Source organism: Equus przewalskii, chromosome 11, assembly GCF_037783145.1.
Source record: "Equus przewalskii isolate Varuska chromosome 11, EquPr2, whole genome shotgun sequence".
Taxonomy (NCBI): Eukaryota; Metazoa; Chordata; class Mammalia; order Perissodactyla; family Equidae; genus Equus; species Equus przewalskii.
Window position 1 is genome coordinate 2,794,306 of NC_091841.1, and position 27,628 is coordinate 2,821,933.

Sequence of the window (27,628 nt, forward strand, 5' to 3'; positions counted from 1 at the left end):
TCTTTGCAGAGATGGAGAAGCCTGGGAAAGGCGGATCAGGTTTGGAGGATAAACAAGATCCACTTTACTTTCTGGAAAGCACTACTTTCCAGAAATCCTAATCCCAGAGCTCAGGACCAGCATTTCCCAGGGGCCAGATTAGGGGAAGAAGGCTGGATTAGGGGAAGACCCGCCCAGGGCAGCAAACCCAGTTAGGGGGAGGCCCAGTTTTTGGGGGAGAGATGCTATGGAGGGTGACCTGGGGTGCCCCTGGGGCTGGTGGGAAGTCAGACGCCCCCACTCAGCAAGCCGATGCCTCCCACAGCTGGCTGTCCCCAACCTGGGAGAGGGAGCCCTGGTCGTGCCCCTCTGTGCCAGGGAGGCGCCAACCCAGAAACAGAGGCCAGGCAGCCACGCCCATGGCCCCGACGGCCAGGGGGCTCCTGGGGTAAAGGCAGGGTGACCCTCTGCAGCCGGGTTGACCTTCCTGCGAGGTTCAGGAGGGAGAATTCAGAGAGGCCAGGGGCATAAGAGGCTCTGGGATTGCCGCCCTCAATGCCACCACTACTTCCCCCGAGCTGGGTCCCGGGCTGTGCATCTCCTTCTGCCCGGTCCACTGTCCTCCAGCAGGTCCCTTCCAGCCTCGGACGTCAGCCAGGGCTGCAGGGGAGGCGGGGGTGCACCCCCTCAGAGCAGAAGGAGGGGGCCGGTGGACACAGCTAGTGGGCGACCAGTCGGCCCTGGAGCCCGCCGGGAGGTCCCTTCACGCCGGCCTCGTTCAGCAGCGCTGAGCGTCTGCAGCGCGGCCCGTCCCGCGCCGGGTCACGACGCAGAGCCAGCCCAGCTCCGCCCGGAGGACCGGCGGATGGAGGAGCGAGCGCGCCGGCCCGACCCTCGGCTCCGGCTCCTTCTGGGCGCCCGCTTCCTCTCCGGGTGCCGGAGCCTTCCAGAAGCATCGCCCAGGGCCCACTCCCACCAGCCGGTGAGCCTCACACCGTTTATTCCGATTTAAGCCCATTTCTTTCATCCTGTCACATGAGACTGAAATGCGGGGAGAAATCCGCTTGTAAGGAACACGGACGGGTTCACGGACGGACGTTTCTAGGAGTTTGGCCCTGACGCCGAGAGCACGAGAAGGCCTTGAGGGGTCTCAGGCAAGAGGACGGCCTTAGACTTCCAGTTAGAAGACGCGGGGCAGCGCGGGGTGGGGGAGCCCCGGAACGACCGGGGAGACAGGGCCCTCGCCCCCCACCCCACAGTCGGCCAGCCCGCTCCGGGGCTGCGCGGTCCGGCCGGCAGGGGCCCCGGGCGTGCCGGAGGGTGACGACGCTGGGGGCAGCCGCGCCGTCGGGAAGATTGCGCTCCATCCCTCCGTCTGGTCGAGAAGCGGCCGGGCCTCGGCTCCCGGCCGGGTCGCAGCGCGGCTCCACCGGCCCCCGGGCGCCGGGCGGGAAGGCCGCTCAGCGCGAGGCCCGTGCGCGCCACGAACGCGGCGCCGCGCAGGAGCCGGGCGACCGGACCCGCCCCGGTGGGGGGTCCCTGCACCGCCCGCCCGGGACGGAGGCGACGAGGGGACAGCGGGCGCGTCTGCCGCCGGGCTCGGGAGCTGGCCTCAGCGGCCCGCGGTGGGCCTGCCCGCTCCCTTCTCCCTCCTCTCTCGTGGTCCTCGGCCTGGGGTCTTCTCCGAGGAAGCGTCGCCCCGCCCGGGTTCCCAGGGAGGCGCGCCCCCCGCCCCACTCCCCGCCTCTCCGGGTCTTTGTTCCGACAGCGGGCCCCGGGGACCACAAGGGGGGGCGTGGGCGCCACCTGCTGGGCTTAGGGGGCAAGCTCTGGCTGCGCCCAGGTGTTCAGACATTTCCCTCGCGTTGTGGCTTTTGGGCATAAGAAGGATCTTGGGTCACCAAAGAGGGTACACCAAATGACAAGGAACCTCTTCTCTAGGAGTAACCCTGGGGACAGAGCCCCATTTCAGCCAGTGGCAGGAAATTCCCAGTGCCAAGAGGGGCTGCCTATTATCTGAGTGCTCAGGTGATGGGGACACAGGGTGAAGAGTGGGGGTGGCGGGAAGAGGAATGATGGGAACACAGGCAGAGAGGACAGGCTGCTTAGGATGACTTCCTAGGCCCCCGTCACGTGTTGTGAGTCCCCAAGGATGGACAGGAGCTAAGCCAGTGTGAAGGCAGACATTCCAGAGAGGGTGCAGCGAGGCCGGGACATCCGTGCGGCCATCCCACTCAGGCCCAGGGCTGGCCGCTCCTTTTCTGCCCCCTCCAGCATTGGGCTGGCCCCTGGGAAATGCTGGTCCTGAGCTCTGGGATAGCGGCAGGACACTCTGTAATAGTGCCAGTGTCTGCCCTCCGCTGTCACCCTGCAGACTCCTCTTACTGTCGCCCCACGGCTCCCAGCCCTTCCTCCTCCCACGGAAGCGAAACCAGCGTGGCTGGACCCCCAGGCCCACAGACCTGAAGCCAGGCACGGCCTGAAAGCAGGGGCACGCTGGCGCGCAGATGCCTCTGCAGGGGCTCAAAGGACTGCTCTGCGGTGAGAGGGTGCTGCTGAGGTTGACTTAGGCAGAGCGATCCGAGGCCACGTTAATTCCATGCGAACGCCATTGAGAGAGAGACAAAACCCTTTAATCCATGGAAATTGGGCGTTACAGCAGTTTCCAGTCGATATCCTAAGGAATACAGTGACTCTCACTCCCGGATGCCGAACCAGCCAAAGGAAGCCTGGAGTAGGAGCTTCGTCAGAGTTCCTAAAACCCTAACCAAGCGGAGGCCATCCCCTGAGCTGAGGATGCAGTACCTTTATGACAGTGACCCCAGAGCCCTCTGACATCCCAAAGCATCTCTCAATTCACTAGCATTCAGCTTGTTGGAACACTGCAGTCCTCCACTGTGTGTGTGTCTGTCTAAGGTCGTGCGGCTAGTGCAACGCTGATGCCCACAGACAAGAAAGTCCCCTTCTTCAGCCAAGGGGTCTACTTCGTAGTTTGCTGTAAATCTGCGAGCTGCCATCACCTAAGGGGTTATCTTATCTCCACTTACAGATGAGGCGGAAGGCCCATCAGTCTTTCCCCAGAGCCCAGGGCAAAAGAAACTCAGCTTCTCAGACCGACCTTTAAGAGCTCTGGACATTTCCTCAAATGAAGGATGATCCTCTGTCCTTGGAGGTTAGGGTCCTCTGGCACCAACTAGAAATACTATTAAAAAATATTTTCTTCTTTCTTAGTTGTAAAAAGGACAATTAAGCCACAGAAATGTGAACATTACAGAAAGTAGTATAAGTCAGCATCATGCAGAAAGAGAGTGCTGAGGAATTCGCAATATTTGGAAGTCAGCAGTTACCAGTTCAAGATAGTTCTTGTAAATGCTCAACCACTGGAAAACTTTCAAAATGCCAGGCAGCCATGGTTTCTAGACGAAAATATTTAAAAAAATAATAAAAACCCTCTCTCACTTCTGATAACATCTCAACTTACTAAATAATGGAGAGCTTTTTGCCCCGCATTGGACTCACTTCCTGGAAACTGGTAAATACCAGACCACAGAGCTTGACTAATGGCTGCTGGACATGGTGCCACAGTGTGTGTTTGCACAACCGGCTCACGTGGGAAAGACCCACATGTCTGGTCCTCACGTCAATGTCTCTGGACCTGAAAATCACCAGAAAAGGGAGGCAAAGGAGGCCAAAGACGGAAGTGGTCAGGCAGGACTGATGAGGGAGAGAGCTGAAAGTCGCCAGATTAAGGGAAAAGTTCAGCCATCTGTGAGGAATCCAAGTTTTCTTTTCTCAGAATCAAGGCAGGAAGGGAGAAACCACTGGCCTTTGAATTGAAAGACCCAGATTCAAGTTCTACTCAGCCCTGGACCTCCCCGAGCTGACTGCTCCTCAGTGAAATGCACAAATACTTAATGAGTGGAAGGTGAAGAGGCAGAAAGATATTTGGGAAAATGTTTCAAATGCTTTTAAGTGCCACACAGGCGAAGAGGTTTATCATGAGAAAAGATGCCAAGATGGTGTGCATGTTATTACTCACAATTCTTTCATTCTTAAGTGCAAACCAGTTCAGGCAAAAAAGGAATCTTCTGGTTCAGATGATGGGGGCAGTGGTTACCAGAGCTAATCAAATATCCCATTTCTTTTTCTTCCTGGTATGTGGCAGGACTGAAGTGCTCTGCCCCCTTTAAAGCTAGGAGTCACCATGTGACTTGCCTGTCACTTCTGGGCAGAAACTTTAAGAGCAAGGCTGCCATCTGCCACCTTCCCTCATCCCACCTCAGGGATTGTGGAGGCACATGTTGAGATGAAGGTCCCATCGCCCTGGGCCTGAGTGACTACGGTGAGCAGGAGTTGCCCTCCGTCCCCAGCTTTCATTGGCTGTGCAGCCAAAGTAAACTTTTGTCATGATGAAAGCCACTGCCACTTGGGACTGTTTGTTACTGAGGCATAACCTTGCACTGACTGCATTTCCTTAGTTTCTGTTTTTTTTGTGTGAGGAAGATTGTCCCTGAGCTAACATCTGTGCCAGTCTTCTTCTATTTTGTATGTGGGATGCCTCCACAGTGTGGTTTTCATGAGTGCTGTGTAGGTCTGCCCCCAAGATCCGAACCCGTGAACCCCAGGCTGCTGAAGCAGAGCATGCAGAACTTACCCACTATGCCACCAGGCTGGCCCCTTATTTTCTCTATTCTTTTTAATTTTAATTTTTTTTATTTTGGTGAGGAAGATTGTTGCTGTGCTAACATCTGTGCCAATCTTCCTCTATTTTGTATGTGGGACACTGCCACAGCATGGCTTGATGAGCAGTATGTAGGTCCATGCCCAGGATCTGAACCTGCAAACCCCAGGCTGCTGAGGCAGAGCATGCAAACCCAACCAGTACACCACCGGGCTGGCCCCTATTTTCTGTATTCTTGATGCTCTGGCATTTGGGGCCTTGGTCCTGGAGAGACTGCCCTTCCCAGGGGTAGCTAACAACTATCCAAAACATGCCTTTGATACACAGATCAACAAATCCACAGCCACACCCCCAACCATGTTGTGTTTTTTTTGAGGAAGATTAGCCCTGAGCTAACATCTGCTGCCAATCCTCCTCTTTTTGCAGAGGAAGATTGGCCCTGAGCTAATGTCCATGCCCATCTTCCTCTATTTTACATGTGGGACACCTGCCTTAGCATGGCTTGATAAGCAGTGTGTAGGTCCATGCCTGGGATCCAAACTGGTGAACCCTGGGCCGCCGAAGTGGAATGCACGAACTTAACCACTGTGCCACCGGGCCAGCCCCTCAACTATGTCTTTTATCAAACTCTTCCACACCAAGGCAATATTCCCCCTGCCCTGGGTCACCCCAGGACCAGGTACTGGACAACCAGGGACCATTCCGGTAGCCCAGAGCCCGCCAGAATTCTTCAAACTGTTGAACCCTAAACTTACTCAGCACACCTACGCTGCCTCACCCATTCCTTCCTGTGAACACCCCAATAAAGGCCCTGCGCCATCTTCTTCCCGGCCCTCTCTGACCCCTGACCAGCCTGGTCCTTCCCTATGTGACCCTGCGTGACGGGCTGTGCCTCCCGTTTCTAGGATCTGTAATATAAACTTCTTCCTCTACTACAATCATTTCTGTGTTTGTGTGTCTCACCACTCCTGATACAAACAAATCCTGGGTACATTTTAACACAAGCCAGGTCCATCTTGACCGATAGGCTAGGAGGACAGAATTGGCATCAGACACACTGGATTTCCCCCTCCTCTCCCCAGCCTCTGCGTAGCTCTGCTCTGGGCTAGCCTCTCCCCATGCAGACAGGCTTTCTCTGTGCGGCAGGAAGGTGGACCGAGCATCCTGGCTTTGCTATCAGAGCTCAGAGGCAGGAGGTGGTCTTCTCTGCTGATTCCAGCAGAAAAAGCCATAGAGAAAGACTCAGATTGGCCCAATTTGAGTCATGTACAGTCCTGGGACAATCTCTGTGGGACATAGGGATGGATCAGTATTGAGCCACACACTCACTCCTGTGGCCATGGGTGGGAAATGCTGGGCAGCCAGGAGCACAGGCACCACCGAGATCTGTCCTGGCCCTTCTGTGGATGGAGTTTGGAAATCCAAACTGTGCCGCACCCTAAGGAAAGGACGGTTTGCAGAGAGCTGCTCATGACACAAAGTACTACTGGGAAAGCAGACAAGCACCAAATGAAGGAACTTCCTTTGAGATCAACAGGCAGTAAATAGGAGGTTTTTCTGAGACACGGTCAGGCCAACCAGAAACACGGTCTCTACAAACCCATCCTCCCGAGGAGCAGACAACAGACCCCTTGACAGCACCGAGGGGAGGGCAGCAGACGTTTACGGAACTTCCCCATAGTTATGGAACACCCTCTGTAAGCCACGCCCCCAGAGGTCCTGCTCAGGGGAGCCGGCTGGAGGAGCTCCGACTGCAAAGCCCCATGCGGGGCTCCCTGCTTCCAGTCACCCTTACGGAGGCCCAGCGGACAGGGACTGGACATCTTGGTCTGCGGTCCCAGCGAGAGGGAGGAGAGCAGACAGGGGACGAACTCACGACAAGGCCGAACACAACCTGAGGCGGGGACCAGGGGCTCTCGACCTGGAAGGAGCGGGCTGGCTTCCAGGGTCCACGAACTTGTCACTGAAGGTAAAAAGTGGAACGCTCACTTCCCACAGGAAGGATGCACAGCTTCCAGCAGATTCCCAGCGCCTACAGCCCCGAAGGATTCAGAACCGCCATCTTGCAGAAGGCAGCTCAGCTTCTGCGAGAGCAGACAGAGAGGAGCACTTTCCTAGTGTCTCAGGAGTAAATTTTCTCATCTCTACTTCGGTTCCAGGGTTTTCCAAATGGAGCTAAAGTCACAGGCTCCGTGTCCCTTGCAGAGTCCCGTGTGTTAGAGAGAAAGCTAGAAATCTGGGCCAAAGTCCTAATGAGGCCACTTCCCAGCAGGTGACTTGACCTCAAAGAGCTGATTCCTTCAAGGACAAAGGGAGGATAACAGTCACTGTCGCACCAACCCTCTGATGGTGGACGAGCAGTAGATGCACAGAGCTCTCTGCGTCACCGCCATTGGCGCTCGGAGCTAACGTCACCAGGCCCTTCCTGTGTGCCCTCACAGCGCTAAGTGCTCTTAGAGACGCTATGTCCTTTCATCTTCACAAAAGCCCCACAGAGCAGATACTGTTACCATCCCCATTTAATTAAAAAAACTGGGGGGAAGCAAGACCGAGAGGCCAAGCGCCTTCCCATGGAGCAGGGGCGCCCGCCCCCAGCCCTCTGCACACACCACCCGGGAAGCCGCCCAAACAGAGCGACCTGGACGGGGAGACCCCGACACACTGAGTCCCGACAATGCGCCAGGCACGTGACAGAGATGACCTCGTCGGGTTAAACCCTGAGGCGTGCTTCCATCACAGCTCTTGTAACAGGTACACCCCGACTGTCCACCTTGCTTTCTTTCGCTCTAGGTGACAGACACTCGGAAAGCAGTGAGAGTCGATGCCCGGTGTCAGGTCACACCTTGCTCACAGGCTTAGCTGCGAGTTAGGGAGCTGGGGTCACCTTTACGAACAAGCGGCAGCACCTCAGGCTGAGGACAGCAGCTACCAGAGCCCTGAGCAGAATCACGACCTTGTGGAACTGCTATTTATTTCCAATCCCTCCCACTTCCTCACCCCGGAGCGGCTGCCATCAATCACGGAAGGGGCCGCTGGCTGCACGAGGGGCCTCAGCACCCACGTCAGACCCCGACGCTGGAAGGTGGTCCAGCGGGCCCAGGGAGCTCGGGAAGGCACCAGACTTCAGCAGGGGGCCACACTGCGGTGGCCCTGCTCTGTGGGGTCTGCCTGGCTCCTCTGGCAGAGAGGCGGGAACTGCTGGCGTCACCCACCTGACTCCCAGCTGTGTCCCAGGCGTGGAAATGGCCCCATCAGAGCCACCGCTGGAAGGGAACTTATTAGACCAGCTCCACAGTTCGGGCCTGAACTTTCCATCAGCCACACAGAGGCGGCTGAAGAAGCAAATGTCCCCTTGGCTGCCCCGCGGGCAGAGTCGCACACAGGAGCCGGTCAGAGACGGAGGCTTCTGCTCAGCAGCCTCAGAAAGAGAAAGAGAAGCAGTGGGAGAATGGCATGGGCACAGCTGCTCCCTTCTGATCCAGCTGTGCCTTCCTGATGGCAGCCTGCCTCTGTCCCCACTGCCCTGCCTCCTCCCAGGGCAGCTGCGGCCCTGAGTGCTTCCTCGAGGCCGAGCAGTGGCCTGGGCTGGGCCAGCAGCTGGCAGTCACTTGTTGGCCACGGCAGAGAGCTGGTCTCGGATGCGGCCCAGCCCATCTAACATGGTGTCCAGCGTTTCCTTACTCAGCTCCATGGTGACCGCTGAGACAGAGGGCCCGTCTCCACACACACTGGGATCTTCCTGGATCTGAAAAGAAAAAGGGCCCCCAGTCAAAGCTGCCTCTTGTGCTCGCCCCGTGCTGGGGACCCTCTATGGAGGGGCTCCCTGCCCAGAGCTGCCAAGCGGCCCAGCCCTGGACTTCCAGCAAACGGGGCGAGCAAGGGATGTAGCTCATGGGCTCGGCCATTTCTGGCTCATTGGGTGCTCAGGGCGGGGACCAGGGACGCCCAGGCTCACTTGGCCCCAGGCCCCTCGCTCTCCGCGGTCAGTGGGAAGATAGCACAGGGGTCCACACTGGCACTGTACACAGCGGGCTCGAGGGGTACATAAGAATCTACTGGGAGGCAGGAAAAATATTACAACTTCTAGTTATATTTATTTGTATCTTTAAAAAAAAGTAAGCTTTACTAAAATTGAAAACTTGCTTGTTAGAGGCGCCCTTACACTTTCATTTTCCTACAGGTGCTGCATTTCTGGGTGTCTGGTAAAGCAAACACAGCATTTACATGATCTGGTTTTAACTAAACAAGCCTTAAAAATGGAGATGTGGCTTAAAAAGGTTCCTGAGAAGAACTGTAAAGTGAAGACAACAGCAAGGAGGCACAAGCATGGGCACAAGAGAATGAAGAACTGACGCTTCCCCAGCTGCTGAGAGGAGCTGCTCGTCAGCACCTACAGACGGCAAGAGCCCGGCCCCACTGGGCGAGAAGCTGGCCGAGGCAGACACGCTCAGGAGGGCAGCCTGACACCCTGAACGCACGCCCTACTGTTGAAGCCAAACTTCCCTCTAAGTGTGGAAGGTACCTTTCAGGTATCACAAATTATTTTTAAAGTTTATGCTTTGTGTTTATCATTTAAAATTTATTTCAGCCCATGCTGTACCCTATCTACGTTAATACAGCAGTACACACACACTTTGTCAATACTGCATTTAGGGGTGCTAAATGCTTCTCGTAGAGATCCCTGAACTTTGGAGACTGGGACTCTTGATGGCCTGCAGGGGTGCCGAGTCACTGCTGTCCCATCTTTTTTTGTGTGTGAGGAAGATTGGCCCTGAGCTAACATCTGTTGCCAATCTTCCTCTTTTTGCTTGAGGAAGATTGTCACTGAGCTAGCATCTGTGCCCATCTTCCTCTATTTTATGTGCGATGCTGCCACAGTGTGGCTTGATGAGCAGTGCTGGGTCCATGCCTGGCATCTGAACCTGTGAAGTCTGGGCTGCTGAAAGGGGAGCGTGTGAACTTAACTACTACGCCACTGGGCTAGCCCCCGCTTCTTTCCTTCTAAGCAGCGTGACGAGGATGTACCTTCATCTGGAGCAGGCAGGTGGGCACGGCCATGCGGCTGATGCTGTCTGAAGCGGTTTTGATATCCACTCTCCAGTCCAGGTCGACCAGGCGTGGCAGAGAGACTGTGGAGGGGACAGTGGCGCTCAGAGCTTGCGCCCCTGCGTGTCTGAGCCTCTGCTCTCTGACAGGCAGCTCTCGGGGCTGTACGTGCGTAATGCATCTGATCCACCCAGCCAGTCTCTGAGGGAGATGGCCAGACGGCACCCAGGACCCTACAGCGCGTCAGGGACCTCACTCAGCACCGCGGGGTGCCGCCTGCACTAGCACTCAGCGATGGCTTCTGCCTGAACACCCAGCCCTCCAGATGTCAGGTGGGAATGAGAAATGACATAAGGAGGAGAAGAGGAGGTCGTGGCTCAAGTCTTAGGGAACGTGCAGCAGTGACGACAGTGGAAAGCTTTGGTTTGAGAGACATGCAGGCTTGAATCCAGGTTCCACCGCTCGTCTCACCTCCAAGCCTGTTTCTCATCTGTAAAAGGGGTCACCCTGGCCTCGCTCACAGGGTTGCTGGGAGGACTAAAGCAACTGATGCAGGGAGAGTTCGCCAGCATTGTGGCTGGCTTCAGCACTGTCACTGACAGGGTTAGTGACCATTTATTAAACACCCACTTTTACTCAACCTTTCAAATTAATTTCAATTATGGTTAATTTTTTTCCTCATTGAAATATACTTATTTTAACTACTTCACTTTCTGCTTTGGACATTTCTGTTGTTTTTTTAAACAATAAGTTTTATATTATATTAAGTTTACAATGAGAAAAAAATTAAAAAATAGAATTAAAAAGACAAACACAATGACACTGCTTGGTCTGAGATTAGAATCACTCACTTTGAGTTTCACTTCAAAATTCGGGCCCCGGCAGATTGAGAGCTGGGCTGGGAGGGGCAAGGAGGAAGAGGCGGGGCTCCGGGTACTCACTCTGGTTTGCTTGGGTTTCACTTCTCCAAGTAGATCTGCATCAGAGGGAAAGACGAGGAAAAAAGAACGGAAAGAGATGAGAAGGGGGTCTCCTGATAAGGAGGGAGGCCTCTGCCCTCTGTGATCTTCAAACATGTAATCACCTCCTGGCAGGAAAGGACCACAGCAACGCCCCCTCCAACAAGCCGCTGTTGTTTGTTTACTGTACAAAGCTCAGTGATGCGAGGGCTGTAAATGCCGTTGGTCAGTTTTCATGGCTTTGGGCAAAAAAGGAAAGCTTCACGCACTGTAATCTTATCTTGCTATCGTCCTCAGAGACAAAACAGAAAAGGTCAACCTGTTCTCTTTTTGCTGAGCATCTACCAGACAAAGTACTGCATCTTACACAAAAGACACCCAACCGGATCTAATGCCACAGCAAACAGCATCACAGTGCAAGCAGAGGCAGGGTAAAACGTGGTCACGGAGGAGAAAGTTTCTAAACAAACAAGACCCTTGGTAACTGGCATTATCGGTCATGACCATCAGAGAGGTCTTTCGAGCCTGCTGCTGACCCGCAGTTCACCAGTTCTGCTTAAACTGTACGTGTCTAAAAGGATTTGCCCAGTCAGAGAATACACAGATAATTCACAAAAGAAATCAACATGACCGGTACACATATGAATAAGATATTCGACGTGGCGAGTATCAAAGACACAAATTGAAATGAGGGATCATTTGCCATTTGGGAAGCTGGGAAACAATGTAAAAGAGTTCCCTCAGTGCTGGTGAAGGCGTGGGGAGAGCGGCACACGCCCGTCCTGCTGGGAACAGCTGCTGCATCTTTCCAGTGGTCGACCTGCGCCGGTGAAGCCAAAGCCTCCGCACGCGCCTGGCTTCGACCAGTCAGGCAGTGACGACGCTGACGAGCAGAGTTCCCACGGTACACTGCGCACCGAGGGGAACCTGCCAGTAGCCCAAGGAATGTCTGAATTCGACATGAGTTCTCCATAAAATGGAATATATTTAGCCATTAAATATGATATTGAAGATAAATACTCATTGACCTAAAAAATCATTAACATTAATACTTTTAATTGAAAACAAGCAAGTTATAAAATGGCGTGACCCTATTGTGTTAAAAACAATTTTCAAGAAGACACGGACCTCCCTCTACGTGTAAATAGAATAAAGGAGTCTGGGAGGCTTTCCACGCAGGAATGAACACCGCTAGCCCTCCGCGTGGCAGGACGAGGGTTTGCCTCTTTTTGCTTACCTGTGTTTTCCAACTTTTCAATAATGAACATATTATTTCTAGAACAGGAAAAAAAAAATATAAGCATCACAAGGAACTCAAGAAATGAGCACTCACACGTGTTCCAGGATGATTTTCGTCAGCAGGTTTTTGAGGTTCTGGTGGAAATTCTCAGGAAAGAGAGCCAGAATCGCCTCGGCCGAGGACAGGTCACGGAAGGCAGCCAGCCTGGTGAGGCGGTGCAGAGCCTGGAGCAGCTGCAGGACAGAGCCAGAGTGGAGCCCTGAGTGCTGGGGAGGGGCGGGGCGGGCGGGGGCAGGGCTCTACCCCCCGCTGCTGGGAAGAGGGCCTGCCACACACTGCCACCGTCCTTCAACAGAGGCCCATGAGTGTGAGGCCTGCATCGCAGACGCCGACGCCCACGGGCCTCGGACACAGGCCTCAGCTGCTCCGAGTCCATCTGCCGCTGTAGGAGACAGATGCCGCCCCCTGACACAGGAAGCTGTCACCCTGCCAGAAGCTCTCTTCCTAGGGGCCAAGGGTTAACAAATCCCCTTTCCTTGTGCAGAGACTCTGACCTTCAGTTAACTTGCTAGCCTGTTCCCCTGGTAGCCTGAGAGAAGTGGAGAGTCAGCTGTGTCACGAGGCAGCACTGCCGGGGTCCCCTGCCTCGGACTGGGAGACCGCACAGAGCCCCGCGGGGCCCACAGCTTTCGTGGGCTTCCCTGAGTGCGGCTGCTCGCTCCTCCCTAGAACCTGGAGCTGCACTTACTGAGCTGTTACCAGAGGTAACAACTGGCTCCCGTAGGTTTCGGCTTTGAATCCACGGTGGTAGGAGCGTCATGTCCCTGCCCTAGGCTGTCACCTGGGAGGGCAAAGAGAACAAACAGCCCCAGGCTGGCTGTGTGGACTCCGTGTGGAAGAGGAGTGCCTGGCCCTGCCGTGCTAAAAGGCTGTGTTCCACCCTAGGTGCTTCTAAGGGAAGCTGTAGCCAAATGTGGCCTGTGGGCTCCTGTGACAACGATGCTTAGCAGAGCTAAGAAGACCCTGGAGTAACCGCCTCTGCTTTGGGGCTTTCTCTGATGCCACGGAGGCTGCTTGGCTGCAGACAGTACAACCCAGAGGTGAGGGGATGCTCATCCTGTACCCACGAGGGGTGCGGGTTAGTGGACAGATGCCCCAGCCTCCCCACCCTCCAGGGGACAATTCTCGGGCGTGCTCCTCATGGTTTCTTACAGGATCCCGAGGCTGAGCCCCCGTTGCCCGCAGCAGCAGCCACTCATTAACAGACCTTTTTGTTAGCTTGTCTGTCTCCCTGCTTGATTGTCTGCTCTCCCTCCTTTGGGCTTTCTAGAATCATCTCCCAAATAACTACCTGCATGCAAGTCTTTGCTTCAGGGTCTACTTTTGAGGGACCCAAACTAAGTCCCCAAATCACTTCCACAGTCTTGCTCCTGCCTTTGACTCTTCCACAGATGACTTCAATGAAAAAGTTCGGATTAAAAAAGTAGTAACAACAACACAGGCCCACGTGGATGGACTCCTGTCTCAGAGGGGAGAGGAGAGACGAGGCTGTGAGAGACAGCCTGAGTCGCCGTGCTTTTCCTCTTGGCCGCCAGCTGAGGTCAGCTGCGGTCCAGCAGCACGTGCTCCCTCATTGTGCTCAGGGCTCAGAGCTCCTGCCCAGGGGCCCCTGGAAAGTCTGCCTTAACAGCCAGCCGACAGTTATCAGCATCGGCAAGTTGCAAGTTGGGAAAGAAAATCACCAAAAGGTTGGCTTTTGTCCACACTGAAGGTAACAATCCTGAAAAGGAAATGGTCAGGAGCTCTGATTCTGGGATAGCTTCTGCCATCCATGCCTCTCTTATCAAAAGGAAGTGACAGTTCAAAGACAATAGCTTTTAAGTTCATTAACATTAAAAAAATCTATTTTAAGTTTGCTATAATGTCAACTCACATTGCAGGGGACACATTTCCTCGGATGGGGCAATGCCTGGGAAGTCAGGAAAGAGACTGACGAGTTGAGAGTCCAGGGGTTAAAGGTCATTTCTGACCACACTTACCTGCTTGGCCTCCTCCTGGGTCACAGACAAGCTGGAACACGTAATATCCAAGAGTTTTTTCGAGCCAAGGGCTGAACTGGAAAAGCTCTCTTGGCACAGCTGTCTGACAACATCTTTCGAGGAGGCCTATGATTTAATTCACAGATGAAAACAAGGAACAAACTCAGACTCTGGAAATACATGTGTTAGAACATAACATTGTCTCAGGAACAGTGTGACACCTTTGAGATTCAAGATTAAAAGTGCAGAGGACACTCTATGTCTAATGGAGTGGATGTACTTTTCCTTATTCTTCCTGTTAAGCACAACTGAAATTCCTGGGCACTAGACAGAAAACAAACATAACAGGAGTCTGAAAGCAGAGAGGAGAAGACGGACCTGCCATGGACCTCACAACCAAGGAATGAGATGGTGGAGAGTTCCCTGGGTTTTCTTTTTGGGCATCTATCCCAGACTTGGAGCTGAAGAAGAGAGCAACCCAGAATGCCAATGGGGGCAATAAAAAAAGCTCCAACACACACCACTCTCTCCAACCAGAGGACCAAGAGAGGCACAGCTTAGCAAGACAGAAAACTTTTAGACAATAACTGCTCGACTCCAGGAAAACACCACAGAAAGAACTGCATTCCCCACTGTCACTTCACATCAGCAAAAGCTGAGTGGAGAGCCTAGACTTCTACCCTTGTGACGCTGTAACAAGGTGTCCCAACACTCCTGCTGGAGCTGTGTCAGAGAAGGCCACGCAGGGAGCTGGAGCTTCATCTCCACCAAGCAGTAGCAAGCCCCACCACCTCACGGCACTAGTGCAGACTAGATGGAGCAAGCACTTTTACCCCTGCCCAGTGGTGACAAGGAACCCCAAATTTTAGGTGTCAACAGGAGCCAAGTGGGGAACCAGGACTTTTACCTCCAACTGGCAGTAATGAGGCAGCAAGCCCCCTTCCCTACCTGAGCAGTATCAGAGGAAGCCACCTAAAACAGAAGATTTAGGTAATATCCAGAGTCTGAGGACACAATATGGAAATGTCCAGGTTTCAACTAAAAATCACTCATTAGGGGCTGGCCCTGTGGCCGAGTGGTTAAGTTCACGCGCTCCGCTTCGGCGGCCCAGGGTTTCACGGGTTCAGATCCTGGGAACGGACATGGCGCCACTCGTCAGGCCATGCTGAGGCGGTGTCCCACATGCCACAACTAGAATGACCCACAACTAAAATATACAACTATACACTGGGGGGATTTGGGGAGAAAAAGCAGAAAGAGAAAAACAAAAGAGAAGATTGGCAACAGTTGTTAGCTCAGGTGCCAATCTTTAAAAACAAAACAAAAATCACTCATCATACCAAGAGCCAGAAAGATCTCAAACTGAATGAAAAAAGACAATCAACAGATGCTAACATCAAGAGGAGAGATGTTAAAATTATCTGAAAGGGATTTTAAAGCAGCCATGATAAAACAATTCAACAAGTAATTATAAACAGGCTTGAAACAAATAAAAAAATAGAAAGTCTCAGCAAAGAAACAGAAGATACAAAGAAGAACAAAATGGAAATTTTAGAACTGAAAAATACAATAACCTAACTAAAAAGTTCAGCAGATGGGCTCAGCACCAGAATGGAAGTGACGGAGGAAAGAATCAGTGAACTGGAAGACAGAAGAATAGAAATGACCCAACCTGAACAACAGAGAAGATGGACTGAAAATAAAGAGCAGAGCCTCAGGGATCTGTGGGACTGTCACATATAATGTAACATCCAGCAATGACATCTAACGTTCATGTAATTGGAGTCCTAGAAGGAGAGGATAAGAGACAGCAAGACTGAAAAATACTCAGACATAATGGCTGAAAACTTTCCAATTTAGCTCGCAACGTTTGCATACATTCAAGAAACTAAGCAAATCCTAAACAGGATAAATCCAAAGACATTCACGCCAAAACACATCATAATTAAACTTCCAAAAACTAAAGGCAAAGAAAAATCTTGAAAGCAGTGAGAGAGAAGTAATATCCTATCCACAAGGAAAAAACAATTAGAATGATAGCAGATTTCACATCAGGAACCATGGAGGAAAGAAGGAAGCGGCACATTTTTCAGATGCTGAAATAAAGAACTTGAACCTGGAATCTTACAGCCATTCCTTATCCACACCCTTCAAGAATAAAGAGGAAATCAAGACATTCTCAGATGAAGCAAAACTAAGAAAATTTGTCACAAATTTTACCCTAAAAGATTGGTTGAAAGAAGTTCTCTTAACCGAAGGGAAACAATAAGAGAAACCTTGGAACATCACGAAGAAAGACAGAACACGATAAGCAAAAAATACAGGTAAATACAGTAGGCTTTCCGTCTCCTCTTGAGTTTCTAAATTCTGTTTGAAAGTTGAAGCAAAAATTATACCAGTCTGTGATGTGGCTCTAATGTATGCAGAGGAGATATTTAAGACAATTATATTGTAAATGAAGGAAGGGATATAAACAGAAGTAAGGTTTCTATATTTCACCCTAACAGGTAAAGTGACGACACTGATAGACTGTGCTAAGTTATGTACATGTAATGTAATACCTAGAGCAACCACTAAAAAGGCCATAAAAAGAAATGCACTGTAAAACACTACAGATAAATCAAAATAGAATTCTAAAAAAATGTCCAAATAACCCACAGGAAGGCAGAGGAGAGTAAAAAGAAACAAAAAAATAACAGACAGAAAACAAAAAATAAAATGACAGACTTAAGCCCTAACATCAATAATTACACAAGCTGTAAATGGTCTAAATATACCAATTAAAAGACAGAAACTGGCAGAGTGGATTAAAAAATATGACTCAATTAAATGCTGTCTACAAGAATTTCCCTTCAAATATAGTGATAGAGACAGGTTAAAAGTAAAAGAAAGGAAAAAGACATATCACACAAACATTAATTAAAGGAAAGCAAGAGGGGCTACGTTAATATCAGATGAAGTAGATGTCACAGCAAAGAAAATTACCAGACACAGGTATGATAAAAGGCTCTATCTATCAAGAAGACAGCCTAAATGTGTATACACCCAGCAAGAGAATTGCAAAATTGTAAAGCAAAACCAGATAGAAATGAAAGCAGAAATAGAGAAATCCACAAATATAGTTGGAGACTTCAACACCCGTCTTTCAACAATTAATAGGACCACTAGACAGATATTCAACAAGGACACAGAAGAATTCAATGACACCATCAATCAGTCTAATTGACATTTATGGAACACTACCCAGTAGCAGCAGAATACACATTATTTTCAAGTGCTCACTGAACATATACCAAGATAGGTGATATTCTGGGCCATAAAACAAACCTTAACAAATTTAAACTTACTGAAATCATTCAATGTGTTCTCGGTGACCACGATAGAATCAAACTAGAAATCAGTAACAGAAAGATGACAAGAAAATGTCCAAACACTTGGAAACAAACAACACACTTCTAAATAATCCAAAGATCAAAGAGGACGTCTCTTAAAAACCTACGTTGAATGAATGAAAATGAAAAGACAACATACCAAAATTCTGGGGACACAGCCAAGGTAGTGTTGAGAGGGAAATTTATAGCACTAAATGCATATATTAGAAAAGAAGAAAAGTCTCAAATCAGTAATTTAAGCTCCTATCACAAGAACCTAGGGGAAAAAAGAGAATAATAAACCCAAAGCAAGAAGGAAGGAAAAAACAAAGAGCAGAAACCAATGAAACTAAAGGCAGAAAAATAGAGAAATCAGTGGAACAAAGAGTTTGTTTTTTGAAAATATCAATAAAATTGACAAACCTTTAGCAAGACTGACAGTTAAAAAGAGACGAGACACAAATACCAATATCAGGAGTGAAATGGGGCATATCACTACAGATTGCTACACATCCTGTAGATTTCAAAAGGAAAATAAGAGAAAAACTACAAACAACTCTATATCCACAAATTTGACAGCTTAAATGAAAGGGATCAATTCCTCAGAAAACATAAACTACCACAACTCCCCCAATATGAAATTAATAATTTGAATAGCTCTAAACTATTAAAGAAATTGAATTCATAATTTTAAAACTCCCCAAAAAGAAATCTCCAGGCCCAGATGGTTTCACGGATAATTCTTACAAACATTTAAAGCAAGAATTAACCAATTCTACACAACCTCTTCTAGAAAACAGAAGAGGAGGGAACGCTTCCCAGTTCATGTCATAAAGCTAGGATTACCCTGACACCAAAATCAAAGACCGTACAAAAGGAAACACCCCGCAACTACAGACCAACATCCCTCATAAACACAGATGCAGAAACCCTTAACAAACTATTAGCAAACAGAAGTCAGCAATATATAAAAAGGATTACTCACTATCACTCTGTGGGATTTATTCCAGGGATGCCAGACTGGTTCAATATTTGAAAAATCTAGGTAATCCACCATATTAATAGGCTCAAGAAGAAAATCACGTGATGTCAATCAATGCATAAAAAGCAGCAGACAAAATTCAACATCCATTCTTGATGAAAACTCTCATAAAAACAGGAATAGTGGGGAACTTCCTCAACTTGATAAAGAGCATCTACAAAAAACCTAGAGATAACATTATAATTAATGCTGGAAGACAAGGTGGGAACAAGACAAGGACGTCTGCTCTCACTACTCTTATTCAACACAGTGCTGAAAATCCTAGCCACTGAAATAAGGAAAGAAGAAGAAATAAAAGGTATACAGATCAGAAAGGAAGAAATGAAATTCTCCCTATTTGCAGATAATATGATTGTCTACGAAGAAAGTTCCAAGGAATGTACCAAAAAACTATTAGAATAAGTGAGTTCAGGAAGTTAGCAGAAACAAGCATACAAAAATCGGTTGTATTTCTATACACAACTAATGAACAAGTGGACACTGGAATTAAAAATACAATGTATCGTTTGCAATTGCTCAAAAAAAGAGAAATACTTAGGTATAAATCTGACGCAACACGTACAGGATTTGTACAGGCATATCTCAGAGACACCGTGGGTTTGGTTCCAGACCACATGAATTTTTTGTGTCCCAGTGCATATACAAGTTATGTTTATACTATACTGCAGTCTATTAAGTATGCAACAGCATTATGTCTAAAACAACAATGTGCACACCTTAATTAAAAAATATTTTATTGCTAAAAAATGCTAACCATCAACTACTGAGCCTTCAGTAAGTCCTAATCTTTTTGCTGATGTAAAAAACATAGTACCAGCAAAACTCAATAAAGCAAAGTGCAATAAAATGTGGTATTGCCTGTAGGCTGAAAATTATACAACACAGATGAAAGAAATCAAAGATCTAACTAAACAGGGAGACATATCATGATCATGGATGGGAAGATTCAACACACCAAAGATGTCAACTCTCCTCTAATTAATACACAAGTTTAACGCAATTTCTATCAAAATCACACCATGTTTTTTTAGATATAGCCAAGATCATTCTAAAATTTCTATAGGAAGGCAAAGGAATTAGAATAGCTAAAACAACTTTGATAAAGAATGAAGCAGGAAGAATGACGATATGATTTGAAGACTTATGACAGTAATCAAGACCGTATGGTCTTGTCAGAGGGATAGACAAAGAGATCAATGGGACAAATAGAGAACCTGAAACAGAGCTACACAAATATGCCCAACTGATTCTTGACAAAGTTGCAAAAGCAACTCAGCAGAGGAAAGACAGCCTTTCAACAAATGGTGCTGGAACAACTGGACATTCATAGGCAAAACAAAGACAAAAAATTCTCAAGTTGCCTCACGCATCTCATATTAAATTAACTCAAGCTAGATCATGGACTTAAATGTAAAACATAATGTAAACGCAAAATGTAAAACTATAAAACTTTTAGAAAAAACAGGAGAAAATCTGGGGATCTATGGCATGGCAAAGAGTTAGACTTGACATCAAAAGCACATTCATAAAAGAAGAGGCGAAATCACAACGGATAACAGAGAAATACAAAAGATTCTAAGAGCATACTATGAAAAGCTATATGCCAACAAATTGGACAATCTAGAAGAAATGGATAAATTCTTAGACTCTTACAACCTTCCAAAGCTGAATCAAGAAGAAACAGAGAATCTGAATAGATCAATCACAAGTAAAGAGATTGAAACAGTAATCAAATACCTCCCAAAAAATAAAAGTCCAGGAGCAGATGGCTTCTCTGGAGAATTCTACCAAACATTCAAAGATTTATTACCTCTCCTTCTCAAATTATTCCAAAAAATTTGGGAAGATGGAACACTTCCTAACACATTCTAAGGGGCCAACATCACCCTGATCCCAAAGTCAGACAAGGACAACACAAAGAAGGAAAATTACAGGCCAATATCGCTGATGAACCCATGTTCATCAAAAATCCTCAACAAAATAGTGGCAACCCAAACACAGCAATACATCAAAAAGATCATACACCATGATCAAGTGGGATTTATACCAGGGACACAGGGATGGTTCAACATCCGCAAATCAATCAATGTGATACACCACATTAACAAAATGAGGAATAAAAACCACATGATCATCTCAGTAGATGCAGAGAAAGGATTTAACAAGATCCAACATCAATTTATCATAAAAATTTTTAATAAAATGGGGATAGCAGGAAAGTACCCCAATATAATAAAGGCCATATATGACAAACCCACTGCCAACATCACACTCAACGGGGAAAAACTGAAAGCCATCCCTCTGAGAACAGGAACTAGACAAGGAAGCCCACTCTCACCACTCTTATTCAACAGAGTACTGGAGGTTTTGGCCAGAGAAACTAGGCAAGAAAAAGAAATAAAAGGAATCCAAATAGGAAATGAAGAAGTGAAACTCTCACTGTTTGCAGATGACATGATTTTATACACAGAAAACTCTAAAGAATCCATCGGAAAACTATTAGAAATAATCAAGAACTACAGTAAAGTTGCAGGGTACAAAATCAACTTACAAAAATCAGTTGCATTTCTATACTCTAATAATAAACTAACAGAACGAGAACTCAAGAATACAATCCCATTTACAATTGCAACAAAGAGAATAAAATATTTACGGATAAATTTAACCAAGGAGGTGAAAGACCTATATAATGAAATCTGTAAGACATTACTGAAAGAAATCGATGATAACACAAAGGAATGGAAAGATATTCCATGCACATGGATTGGAAGAATAAACACAGTTAAAGTGACCACACTACCCAAAGCAATCTACAGATTCAATGCTATCCCAATCAGAATCCCAAAGACATTCTTCACGGAAATAGCACAAAGAATCCTAAAATCCCTATGGGGCAACAAAAGACCCCAAATAGCTAAAGCAATCCTGAGAAAAAGAACAAAGCTGGAGGCATCACAATCCCTGACTTCAAAATATACTACAAAGTGGGGCTGGCCCCGTGGCCGAGTGGTTAAGTTCGCGTGCTCCGCTGCAGGCGGCCCAGTGTTTCGTTGGTTCGAATCCTGGGCGCGGACATGGCACCGCTCATCAAACCACGCTGAGGCGGCGTCCCACATGCCACAACTAGAAGGACCCACAACGAAGAATATACAACTATGTACCGAGGGGGCTTTGGGGAGAAAAAAGGAAAAAATAAAAAATCTTAAAAAAAAAAAATATACTACAAAGTTATAGTGATCAAAACAGCATGGTACGGGTACAAAAACAGACACACAGATCAATGGAACAGAACTGAAAGCCTAGAAATAAAACCACAAATCTACAGACAGCTGATCTTCAACAAAGGTGCTCAGAACATACAATGGAGAAAGGAAAGTCTCTTCGATAAATGGTGCTGGAAAAACTGGACAGCCACATGCAAAAGAATGAAAGTAGACCATTATCTTTCACCATACATAAAAGTTAACTCAAAATGAATTAAAGACTTGAAGGTAAGACCTGAAACCATAAAACCTGTAGGAGAAAATATAGGCAGTACACTCTTTGACATCAGTCTTAAAATGATCTTTTCGAATACCATGTCTACTTGGACAAGGGAAATGAAAGAAAAAATAAACAAATGGGATTTCATTAGACTAAAGAGCTTCTGCAAGGCAAAGGAAACCAGGGTCAAAACAAAAAGACAACCATCAAATGGGATAAAATATTTGCAAATCATATATCTGACAAAGGGTTGATCTCCATAATATATAAAGAACTCACACAACTGAACACCAAAAAACAAAAAATCTGATCTAAAAATGGGCAGAGGATATGAACAGACATTTCTCCAAAGAAGATATACAGATGGCCAACAGGCACATGAAAAGATGTTCAGCATCACTAATCATCAGGGAAATTCAAATCAAAACTATACTAAGATATCACCTTATACCCATTAGAATGGCTATAATCACCAACACAAAAAATAACAAACGTTGGAGAGGATGTGGAGAAAAGGGAACTCTCACATACTGCTGGTGGGAATGCAAACTGGTGCAGCCACTAGGGAAAAGAGTACGGAGATTTTTCAAAAAATTAAAAATAGAAATAGCATACAATCCAGCTATCTCACTACTGGGTATTTATCCAAAGAACCTGAAATCAACAATTCAAAGAGACTTGTGCACCCCTATGTTCACTGCAGCATTACTCACAAAAGCCAAGACGTGGAAGCAACCCAAGTGCCCATCCACTGATGAATGGATAAAGAAGATGTGGTATAAATACACAATGGGATACTACTCAGCCATAGAGAAAGACAAAATCCTCCCATTTGCAACAACGTGGATGGACCTGGAGGGTACTATGCTGAGCGAAATAAGCCGGACCGAGAAAGACAAACACCATATGATTTCATTCACATCTGGAAGATAGACAGACAGACAGACAAAGAGAACAGTTTAGTGGTTACCAGGGGGAAGGGGGTTGTGGGTGGCACAAGGGGTCAAGGGGTGCACTTATATGGTGACTGACAAATAATAATGTGTACAACCAAAATTTCACAATGTCGTAAACTATTATGACCTCAACAACAACAAAAAAAGCACATTCATAAAAGGAAACAATTTTGATAAATTGTACCTGACCAAATTAAAACTTTTGCTCTGCAAAAGCTTCTGTTATGGATTGAATTGAGTCTCCTTAAAATTCACATACTGAAGTCCTAAACCTCAGCATCTTAAAATGTGACCTCATTTAGACACAGGGTTGTTGCAGATATAACTAGTTAAGATGAGGTCATAGGATGGACCCTGACCCAATATGACCAGTGTCCTTATTAAAAGGGAAAATTTAGACACAGAGACACAAACTGGAGAACGCCATGTGAGGATGAATGCAGAAATCTACAAGCCAAAGTACACCAAATATTGCCAGAAACCAAGAGAAGCTAGGAGAGGGGCATAGAACAAATGGTCCCTCACAGCCCTTGGAAGGAATCAACGTGGCTGACACCTGATCTCAGACTTCTGGCCTCCACAGGACTGTGAGACAATGAATTTCTGTTGTTTAAGGCCCTGAGTTTGTGGTACTTTGTTACAGCAGACACAGCAAATTAATACACCTCTATAAAGAGGATGAAAACACAGCTATAGCTTAGGAGAAAATATCTGCCAACCACATATCCAACAAAGGACTAGTATTTAGAATATATAAAGACTCTTAAAACGCAAAAGTAAAAAAGGAAACAATACAATTAGAACATAAGCAAATGATATAAAGAGATATTTCCCTGAAGAAGATGCACAGATGGTCAACAAGCACATGAAAAGATGGTCAATGTCATTAACTACTAGGGAAATTCAAACTAAAGCCACAATGAGATATAAATACACACCTATCAGAAAGGCTCAAATAAAACACAGTGATGACAACAAATGCTGGCGAGGATGGGGAGGAAGTGGATCACTCAGACACTGCTGGTGGGAATGCAAGGTGGTACAGCCACTCTGGCAAACAGTTTGGCAGTTAAAAAAAAATAACCCAAACATGCAACTAACAAATTATCTGACAACTGTACTTCTGGTTATTTACTTCAGAGAAATAAAGGCTTATATTCATACAAAAACCTGTATGCAAATGTTTGCAGCAGCTTTATTTGTAATAGCAAAAAACTGGAAACAATCTAGATGTCATACTATGGAATGACAATAAAAAAAAGGAACTATTGATACTCACAAAGGGAATGAATCTCCAGAGAACTGGGCTGGGCAAAAACAGCCAATCCCAAAAGGTTACATAATATATGATTCCATTTCTATAACATTCTTGAAATGACAAAATTATAGAAATGAAGAACAGATTACTGAATGCCAGAGGTTAAGGCGGAGATGGGGCAGAGGGGAAGTGGATGTGGTTATAAAAGGGCAACACGAAGCATCCTGTGATGATGCAAACGTCCTGTATCTTGACTGTATCAAGGTCAATACCCCGCTTGTGATATTATACTATAGTTCCACAAGAGGTTACCACTGGGGGGAACTGGGTAAAAGGTAAATGGGATCTCTCTGTATTATTCTCTACAACGGCATGTAAATGTATAATTAACTCAAAATAAAAAGTTTACGTGTTTTTGTAAAAAGAGGAAGTACAGGGACATTAGGAATGAAAATGAGTGAACTACTGCTACATGATGGCAAGCGAAAAGAGCCAGACACAAATAAGCATATGTTGTATTCCATTTGTGTGAAGTTCAAACACAGGCAATATTAAATTGATGGTGTCAGAAGTAAGCATAGTGGTTACCATTGGGGAGGAGAGTGCAGAAGGAGCAACAGAGGCACCTCTGGGCTAGTGGGGATGTTTCATTTTCGGACCGTGGCGGTGGTTACACCAGTATGTAATAAACCATTAAGGTGTGCATTTATGATCTGTGCAATTTTCTGTGCATGTTACACATTAATAACAATTTTAAAAGTTTATTAAATAAAAAAGTCTATACGACGAATAGGCCTGGGGATGGTGGACAGAGCAGCCACGAGCAGAGTGAAAAGGCACTGGGCTGGGAGGCGAGAGCCCTAGGTTTCCAGTCCCAGCTTTATTACTTCATTCACTAGCTCATGTAGCAGCTATTTACTGAGCACATGCTGTCTGCCAGGCGTTGGGGAAACACTTGTTGGGGATCCATCCGTGAATAACATGCAGCAGATGCCTTTAGGGATGGAGAAAATGAGTGAACACTGGAGGCTGGAGGTTAAAACAAAACAGGGACCATTGCAGGGACCAATGAAGACGTTGTGCCATGAACTGCTGAGTGTCATTAACTCAATTCTCTTCATCTGCAGGTGGGGGGGAAAAAAAAAAAGGGCAAGGCCCCTCATAGATCTTCTATTCTTGTGACAAGTTCCACAGAGGAAGACAAAGCCGCCCCTTCTTCTATACGGGAAGTCGGAAGTTAAGCAAACAGAGACAACCCATCATTTCATCTGATCCTTACAAAGCCCGATGAAGTAGGCCCGTTTCAACCTCGCAGTCTTTTAAGTGATTATCAGGAGGTTTTGAGCCTTACACAGGGTAAAGCAAGTACGGAAATCCCGGGACTCTAGAGAACACGGAAGGCGCGCTCACTTGGGGCGGGAGGGACGCAGAGGAGAGCCTTTCCCAACCACGGAGCGCGTGGGGCCGCGCGGGCCTAGCAACGCCCGCCCCATGCAGCTCTCGCCACAGCCAGGCCGAGAGGAGTAGCAGGGATGTTCGGACAGCGCCTTCATGCCCGTGATCTTCTTCGTCCCCCCACCACGCCGTCCGGCAGGGCGGTATTCTGTTCCTGCCTTCAAAAGGCTCCGAAAGGCCAACCACTTGCCCGGGGTCACATAGGCAGTGGGGGAGACGTGGGTCCTCCTAATTCCAATTCCTGCTCTGACCAAAGCCCCGGGGACAAAGGCCTGCCTCACGCTGACCCCACCTCTCCAGTTTACCTTCAGCAGGTTCTGGAGCGCTACAAAGCTCTCCGCCGTCAGCGCGGCCATCTTCCTCGCGTCACGTGACTGCAGCCTCGGCGGCGCGCGGTCACGTGGCTCCGGCGTCTGCCGCGGGGATTGCCGGGAGCTGTAGTCTCTCAGGATGGCGGGCGCTGCCAGGGTCGTGTCGCTGCGGGGAGCGGAGGACCGAGTGGAGCGAGAGGGTGGGGTAGCTCAACCTCGGGACGCGAGGCCCGTGGGACTGCGAGGCCACGGGCGCGGGATGGTTTTCAGGGGAGGACATTTGATTGGCTTGTCTATTTACCAGGTCAAGGGAAACTGATTTTCCCTTGACCCACGTTGGGGGGGCTGGCTGATTTGGAGGTGCACCTGCAAGCTTGGCAGGCGCCCTGGAAACGCAGCTGTTCTGGAGTGATCAGTGAACCCGGCCGCTTGGAATTAAAATGTGGCCGTGCTTATTGGAATTCTTGGAATTTACTCCTCCCCACATCTCGAAGACTATAAAACTGCTTTCATGTGTATAGTTTCCCTTCTGTCTATGGGGTAGGCAGGAGCTGGTATTATTGGCCTTATCCAGATGCGGAAACTGAATCACTTAGGGTTTTTAGTGACTTTCTCGTCGTAGTAGGGGGGATCTGTTTTGAAGTGCAAGTGCGGAGGTTTGGGAGAGGGAGTAGGGAGGGGAGAGGGGGTACGGAGGGAGTAGAATGAAAGATATTACCTACTAAGGTTCCTGTTACACCTGTGGTGGGGGTGCTTCATGAAAGTGATTAAATTCATTTATTCAACAAGATAATTATAATGAATGTGAGGAGGGGTTTTGAGTGGCAGTAAAGGACTCTGATTTGTCCAGTGCTCCTATCTCTAAACAGACTGAAATTGTAAAGTCATGGAACTTAGTTTTTAAGGAACCACCTGCCTCTTCTGCACCCAGACATCCCAGCCTGTGACTTTTCCCTTATCCACCCTTAGTATCTGGTTGGCTCTTTCTTTTTCCACCTCCACTTCCTTAGCAAAATTTGGCTCAAAACGGGTCTGATAAATTCACGCTAAAGAAAGAATGTCTAATTGTGAAATTCCGGAAATTGCTAAGCTGCTAAGGTCGTTTGTTCCTCTGCCTCTTGCTCCTCCTCCACCTCCTTCTCTCCATCTTTTTAGGAGGTGTTGTCCAAGCCCAGGAAAATAAACCCAGGTTGTCTAAGGATGAGCCCATACCTGGACTAGATTTTAGAAGCATATGGTCGTGGAGTCCTGATTCCACCTCTCTTTCTTGGCCTCTCCCTCTTCTCTTCCCCAGGACCCACTGGCTTGCTTCTTGTTTTCTGGTATAATTTGCTGTAAGCTCTAGGTTTACTCTTGCCTGTATCCATAGGGCCAGCCCAGTGCCCTGAGTGAATTGAGTGTTTCTTAAATAAACAACAATCCCCCCAAAGTGGTTAGACTAAAATTGCCTTCTGTGACTTTTCTGTGGGGAAATTGCCTTATTATTTGCAGGACTGTGGCTTCTTGTTTTACTCTAGAAAGATGGGCAGTGTGGTCACCAGCATCCAAGATGGCGCCCATGACCCTTTCTCCCTGGTGTTCACACCCTTGTGTTGTCCCCTCCTGCATTGTACCAGGATTGGTCTGTGTGTCCAGTTTCAGATGGAAGAAGTGATGGTGTGTCACTTCTAAGATTAGTTATAAAAGACTGCAGCTTCTGGGTACTCTCTCTTTGCTCTCTTTTTCTTGAATCTCTTACTCTGGGAAAAGCAAGCTGCCATGTGGTGAGCAGTCCTCTGGAGAGGTCCTTGTGGTGAAGAGCTAAAGAC

General features: G+C 47.7%; 1 protein-coding gene and 1 long non-coding RNA gene across 3 annotated transcripts; one reads left to right on the forward strand and one right to left on the reverse strand.

Moving 5' to 3' along the window:
• LOC139074448 (uncharacterized) lies at window positions 1–10,523 on the forward strand. Its single transcript, XR_011524069.1, has 2 exons — window positions 1–961; window positions 8,841–10,523. It is a non-coding gene; the product is annotated as an uncharacterized lncRNA (long non-coding RNA).
• On the reverse strand, window positions 2,591–26,038 carry COMMD9 (COMM domain containing 9). 2 transcript variants are annotated; one of them, XM_008542712.2, is made up of 7 exons: window positions 25,815–25,909; window positions 18,301–18,522; window positions 13,945–14,070; window positions 11,999–12,138; window positions 10,648–10,682; window positions 9,686–9,789; window positions 2,591–8,405 (listed from the first exon to the last, which is right to left on the reverse strand). In XM_008542712.2, exons 2-7 carry the CDS (start codon window positions 18,370–18,372, stop codon window positions 8,265–8,267), a joined length of 618 nt encoding a protein of 205 aa, XP_008540934.1. In that variant the 5' UTR covers window positions 18,373–18,522; window positions 25,815–25,909; the 3' UTR covers window positions 2,591–8,264. The 2 variants fall into 2 exon arrangements, with proteins under 2 accessions (XP_008540934.1, XP_008540935.1); XM_008542713.2 differs by lacking the exon at window positions 18,301–18,522 and having other exon boundaries at window positions 25,815–26,038.
• Between the last annotated feature and the right edge of the window lie 1,590 nt (window positions 26,039–27,628).

Excerpts from the sequence above, each read along its gene's own strand:
- COMMD9 (XM_008542712.2), bottom strand. The coding sequence starts at position 18,372 with ATGGTGGATTACCTAGATTTTTCAAATATTGAACCAGTCTGGCATCCC. Across the intron at positions 9,790-10,647 it reads TGAAACCCAAGCAAACCAGA|TCTCTCTGCCACGCCTGGTC; the intron begins GTGAGTACCCGG and ends TCCCCTCCACAG. Across the intron at positions 8,406-9,685 it reads CCTGCCTGCTCCAGATGAAG|ATCCAGGAAGATCCCAGTGT; the intron begins GTACATCCTCGT and ends TTTTCTTTTCAG.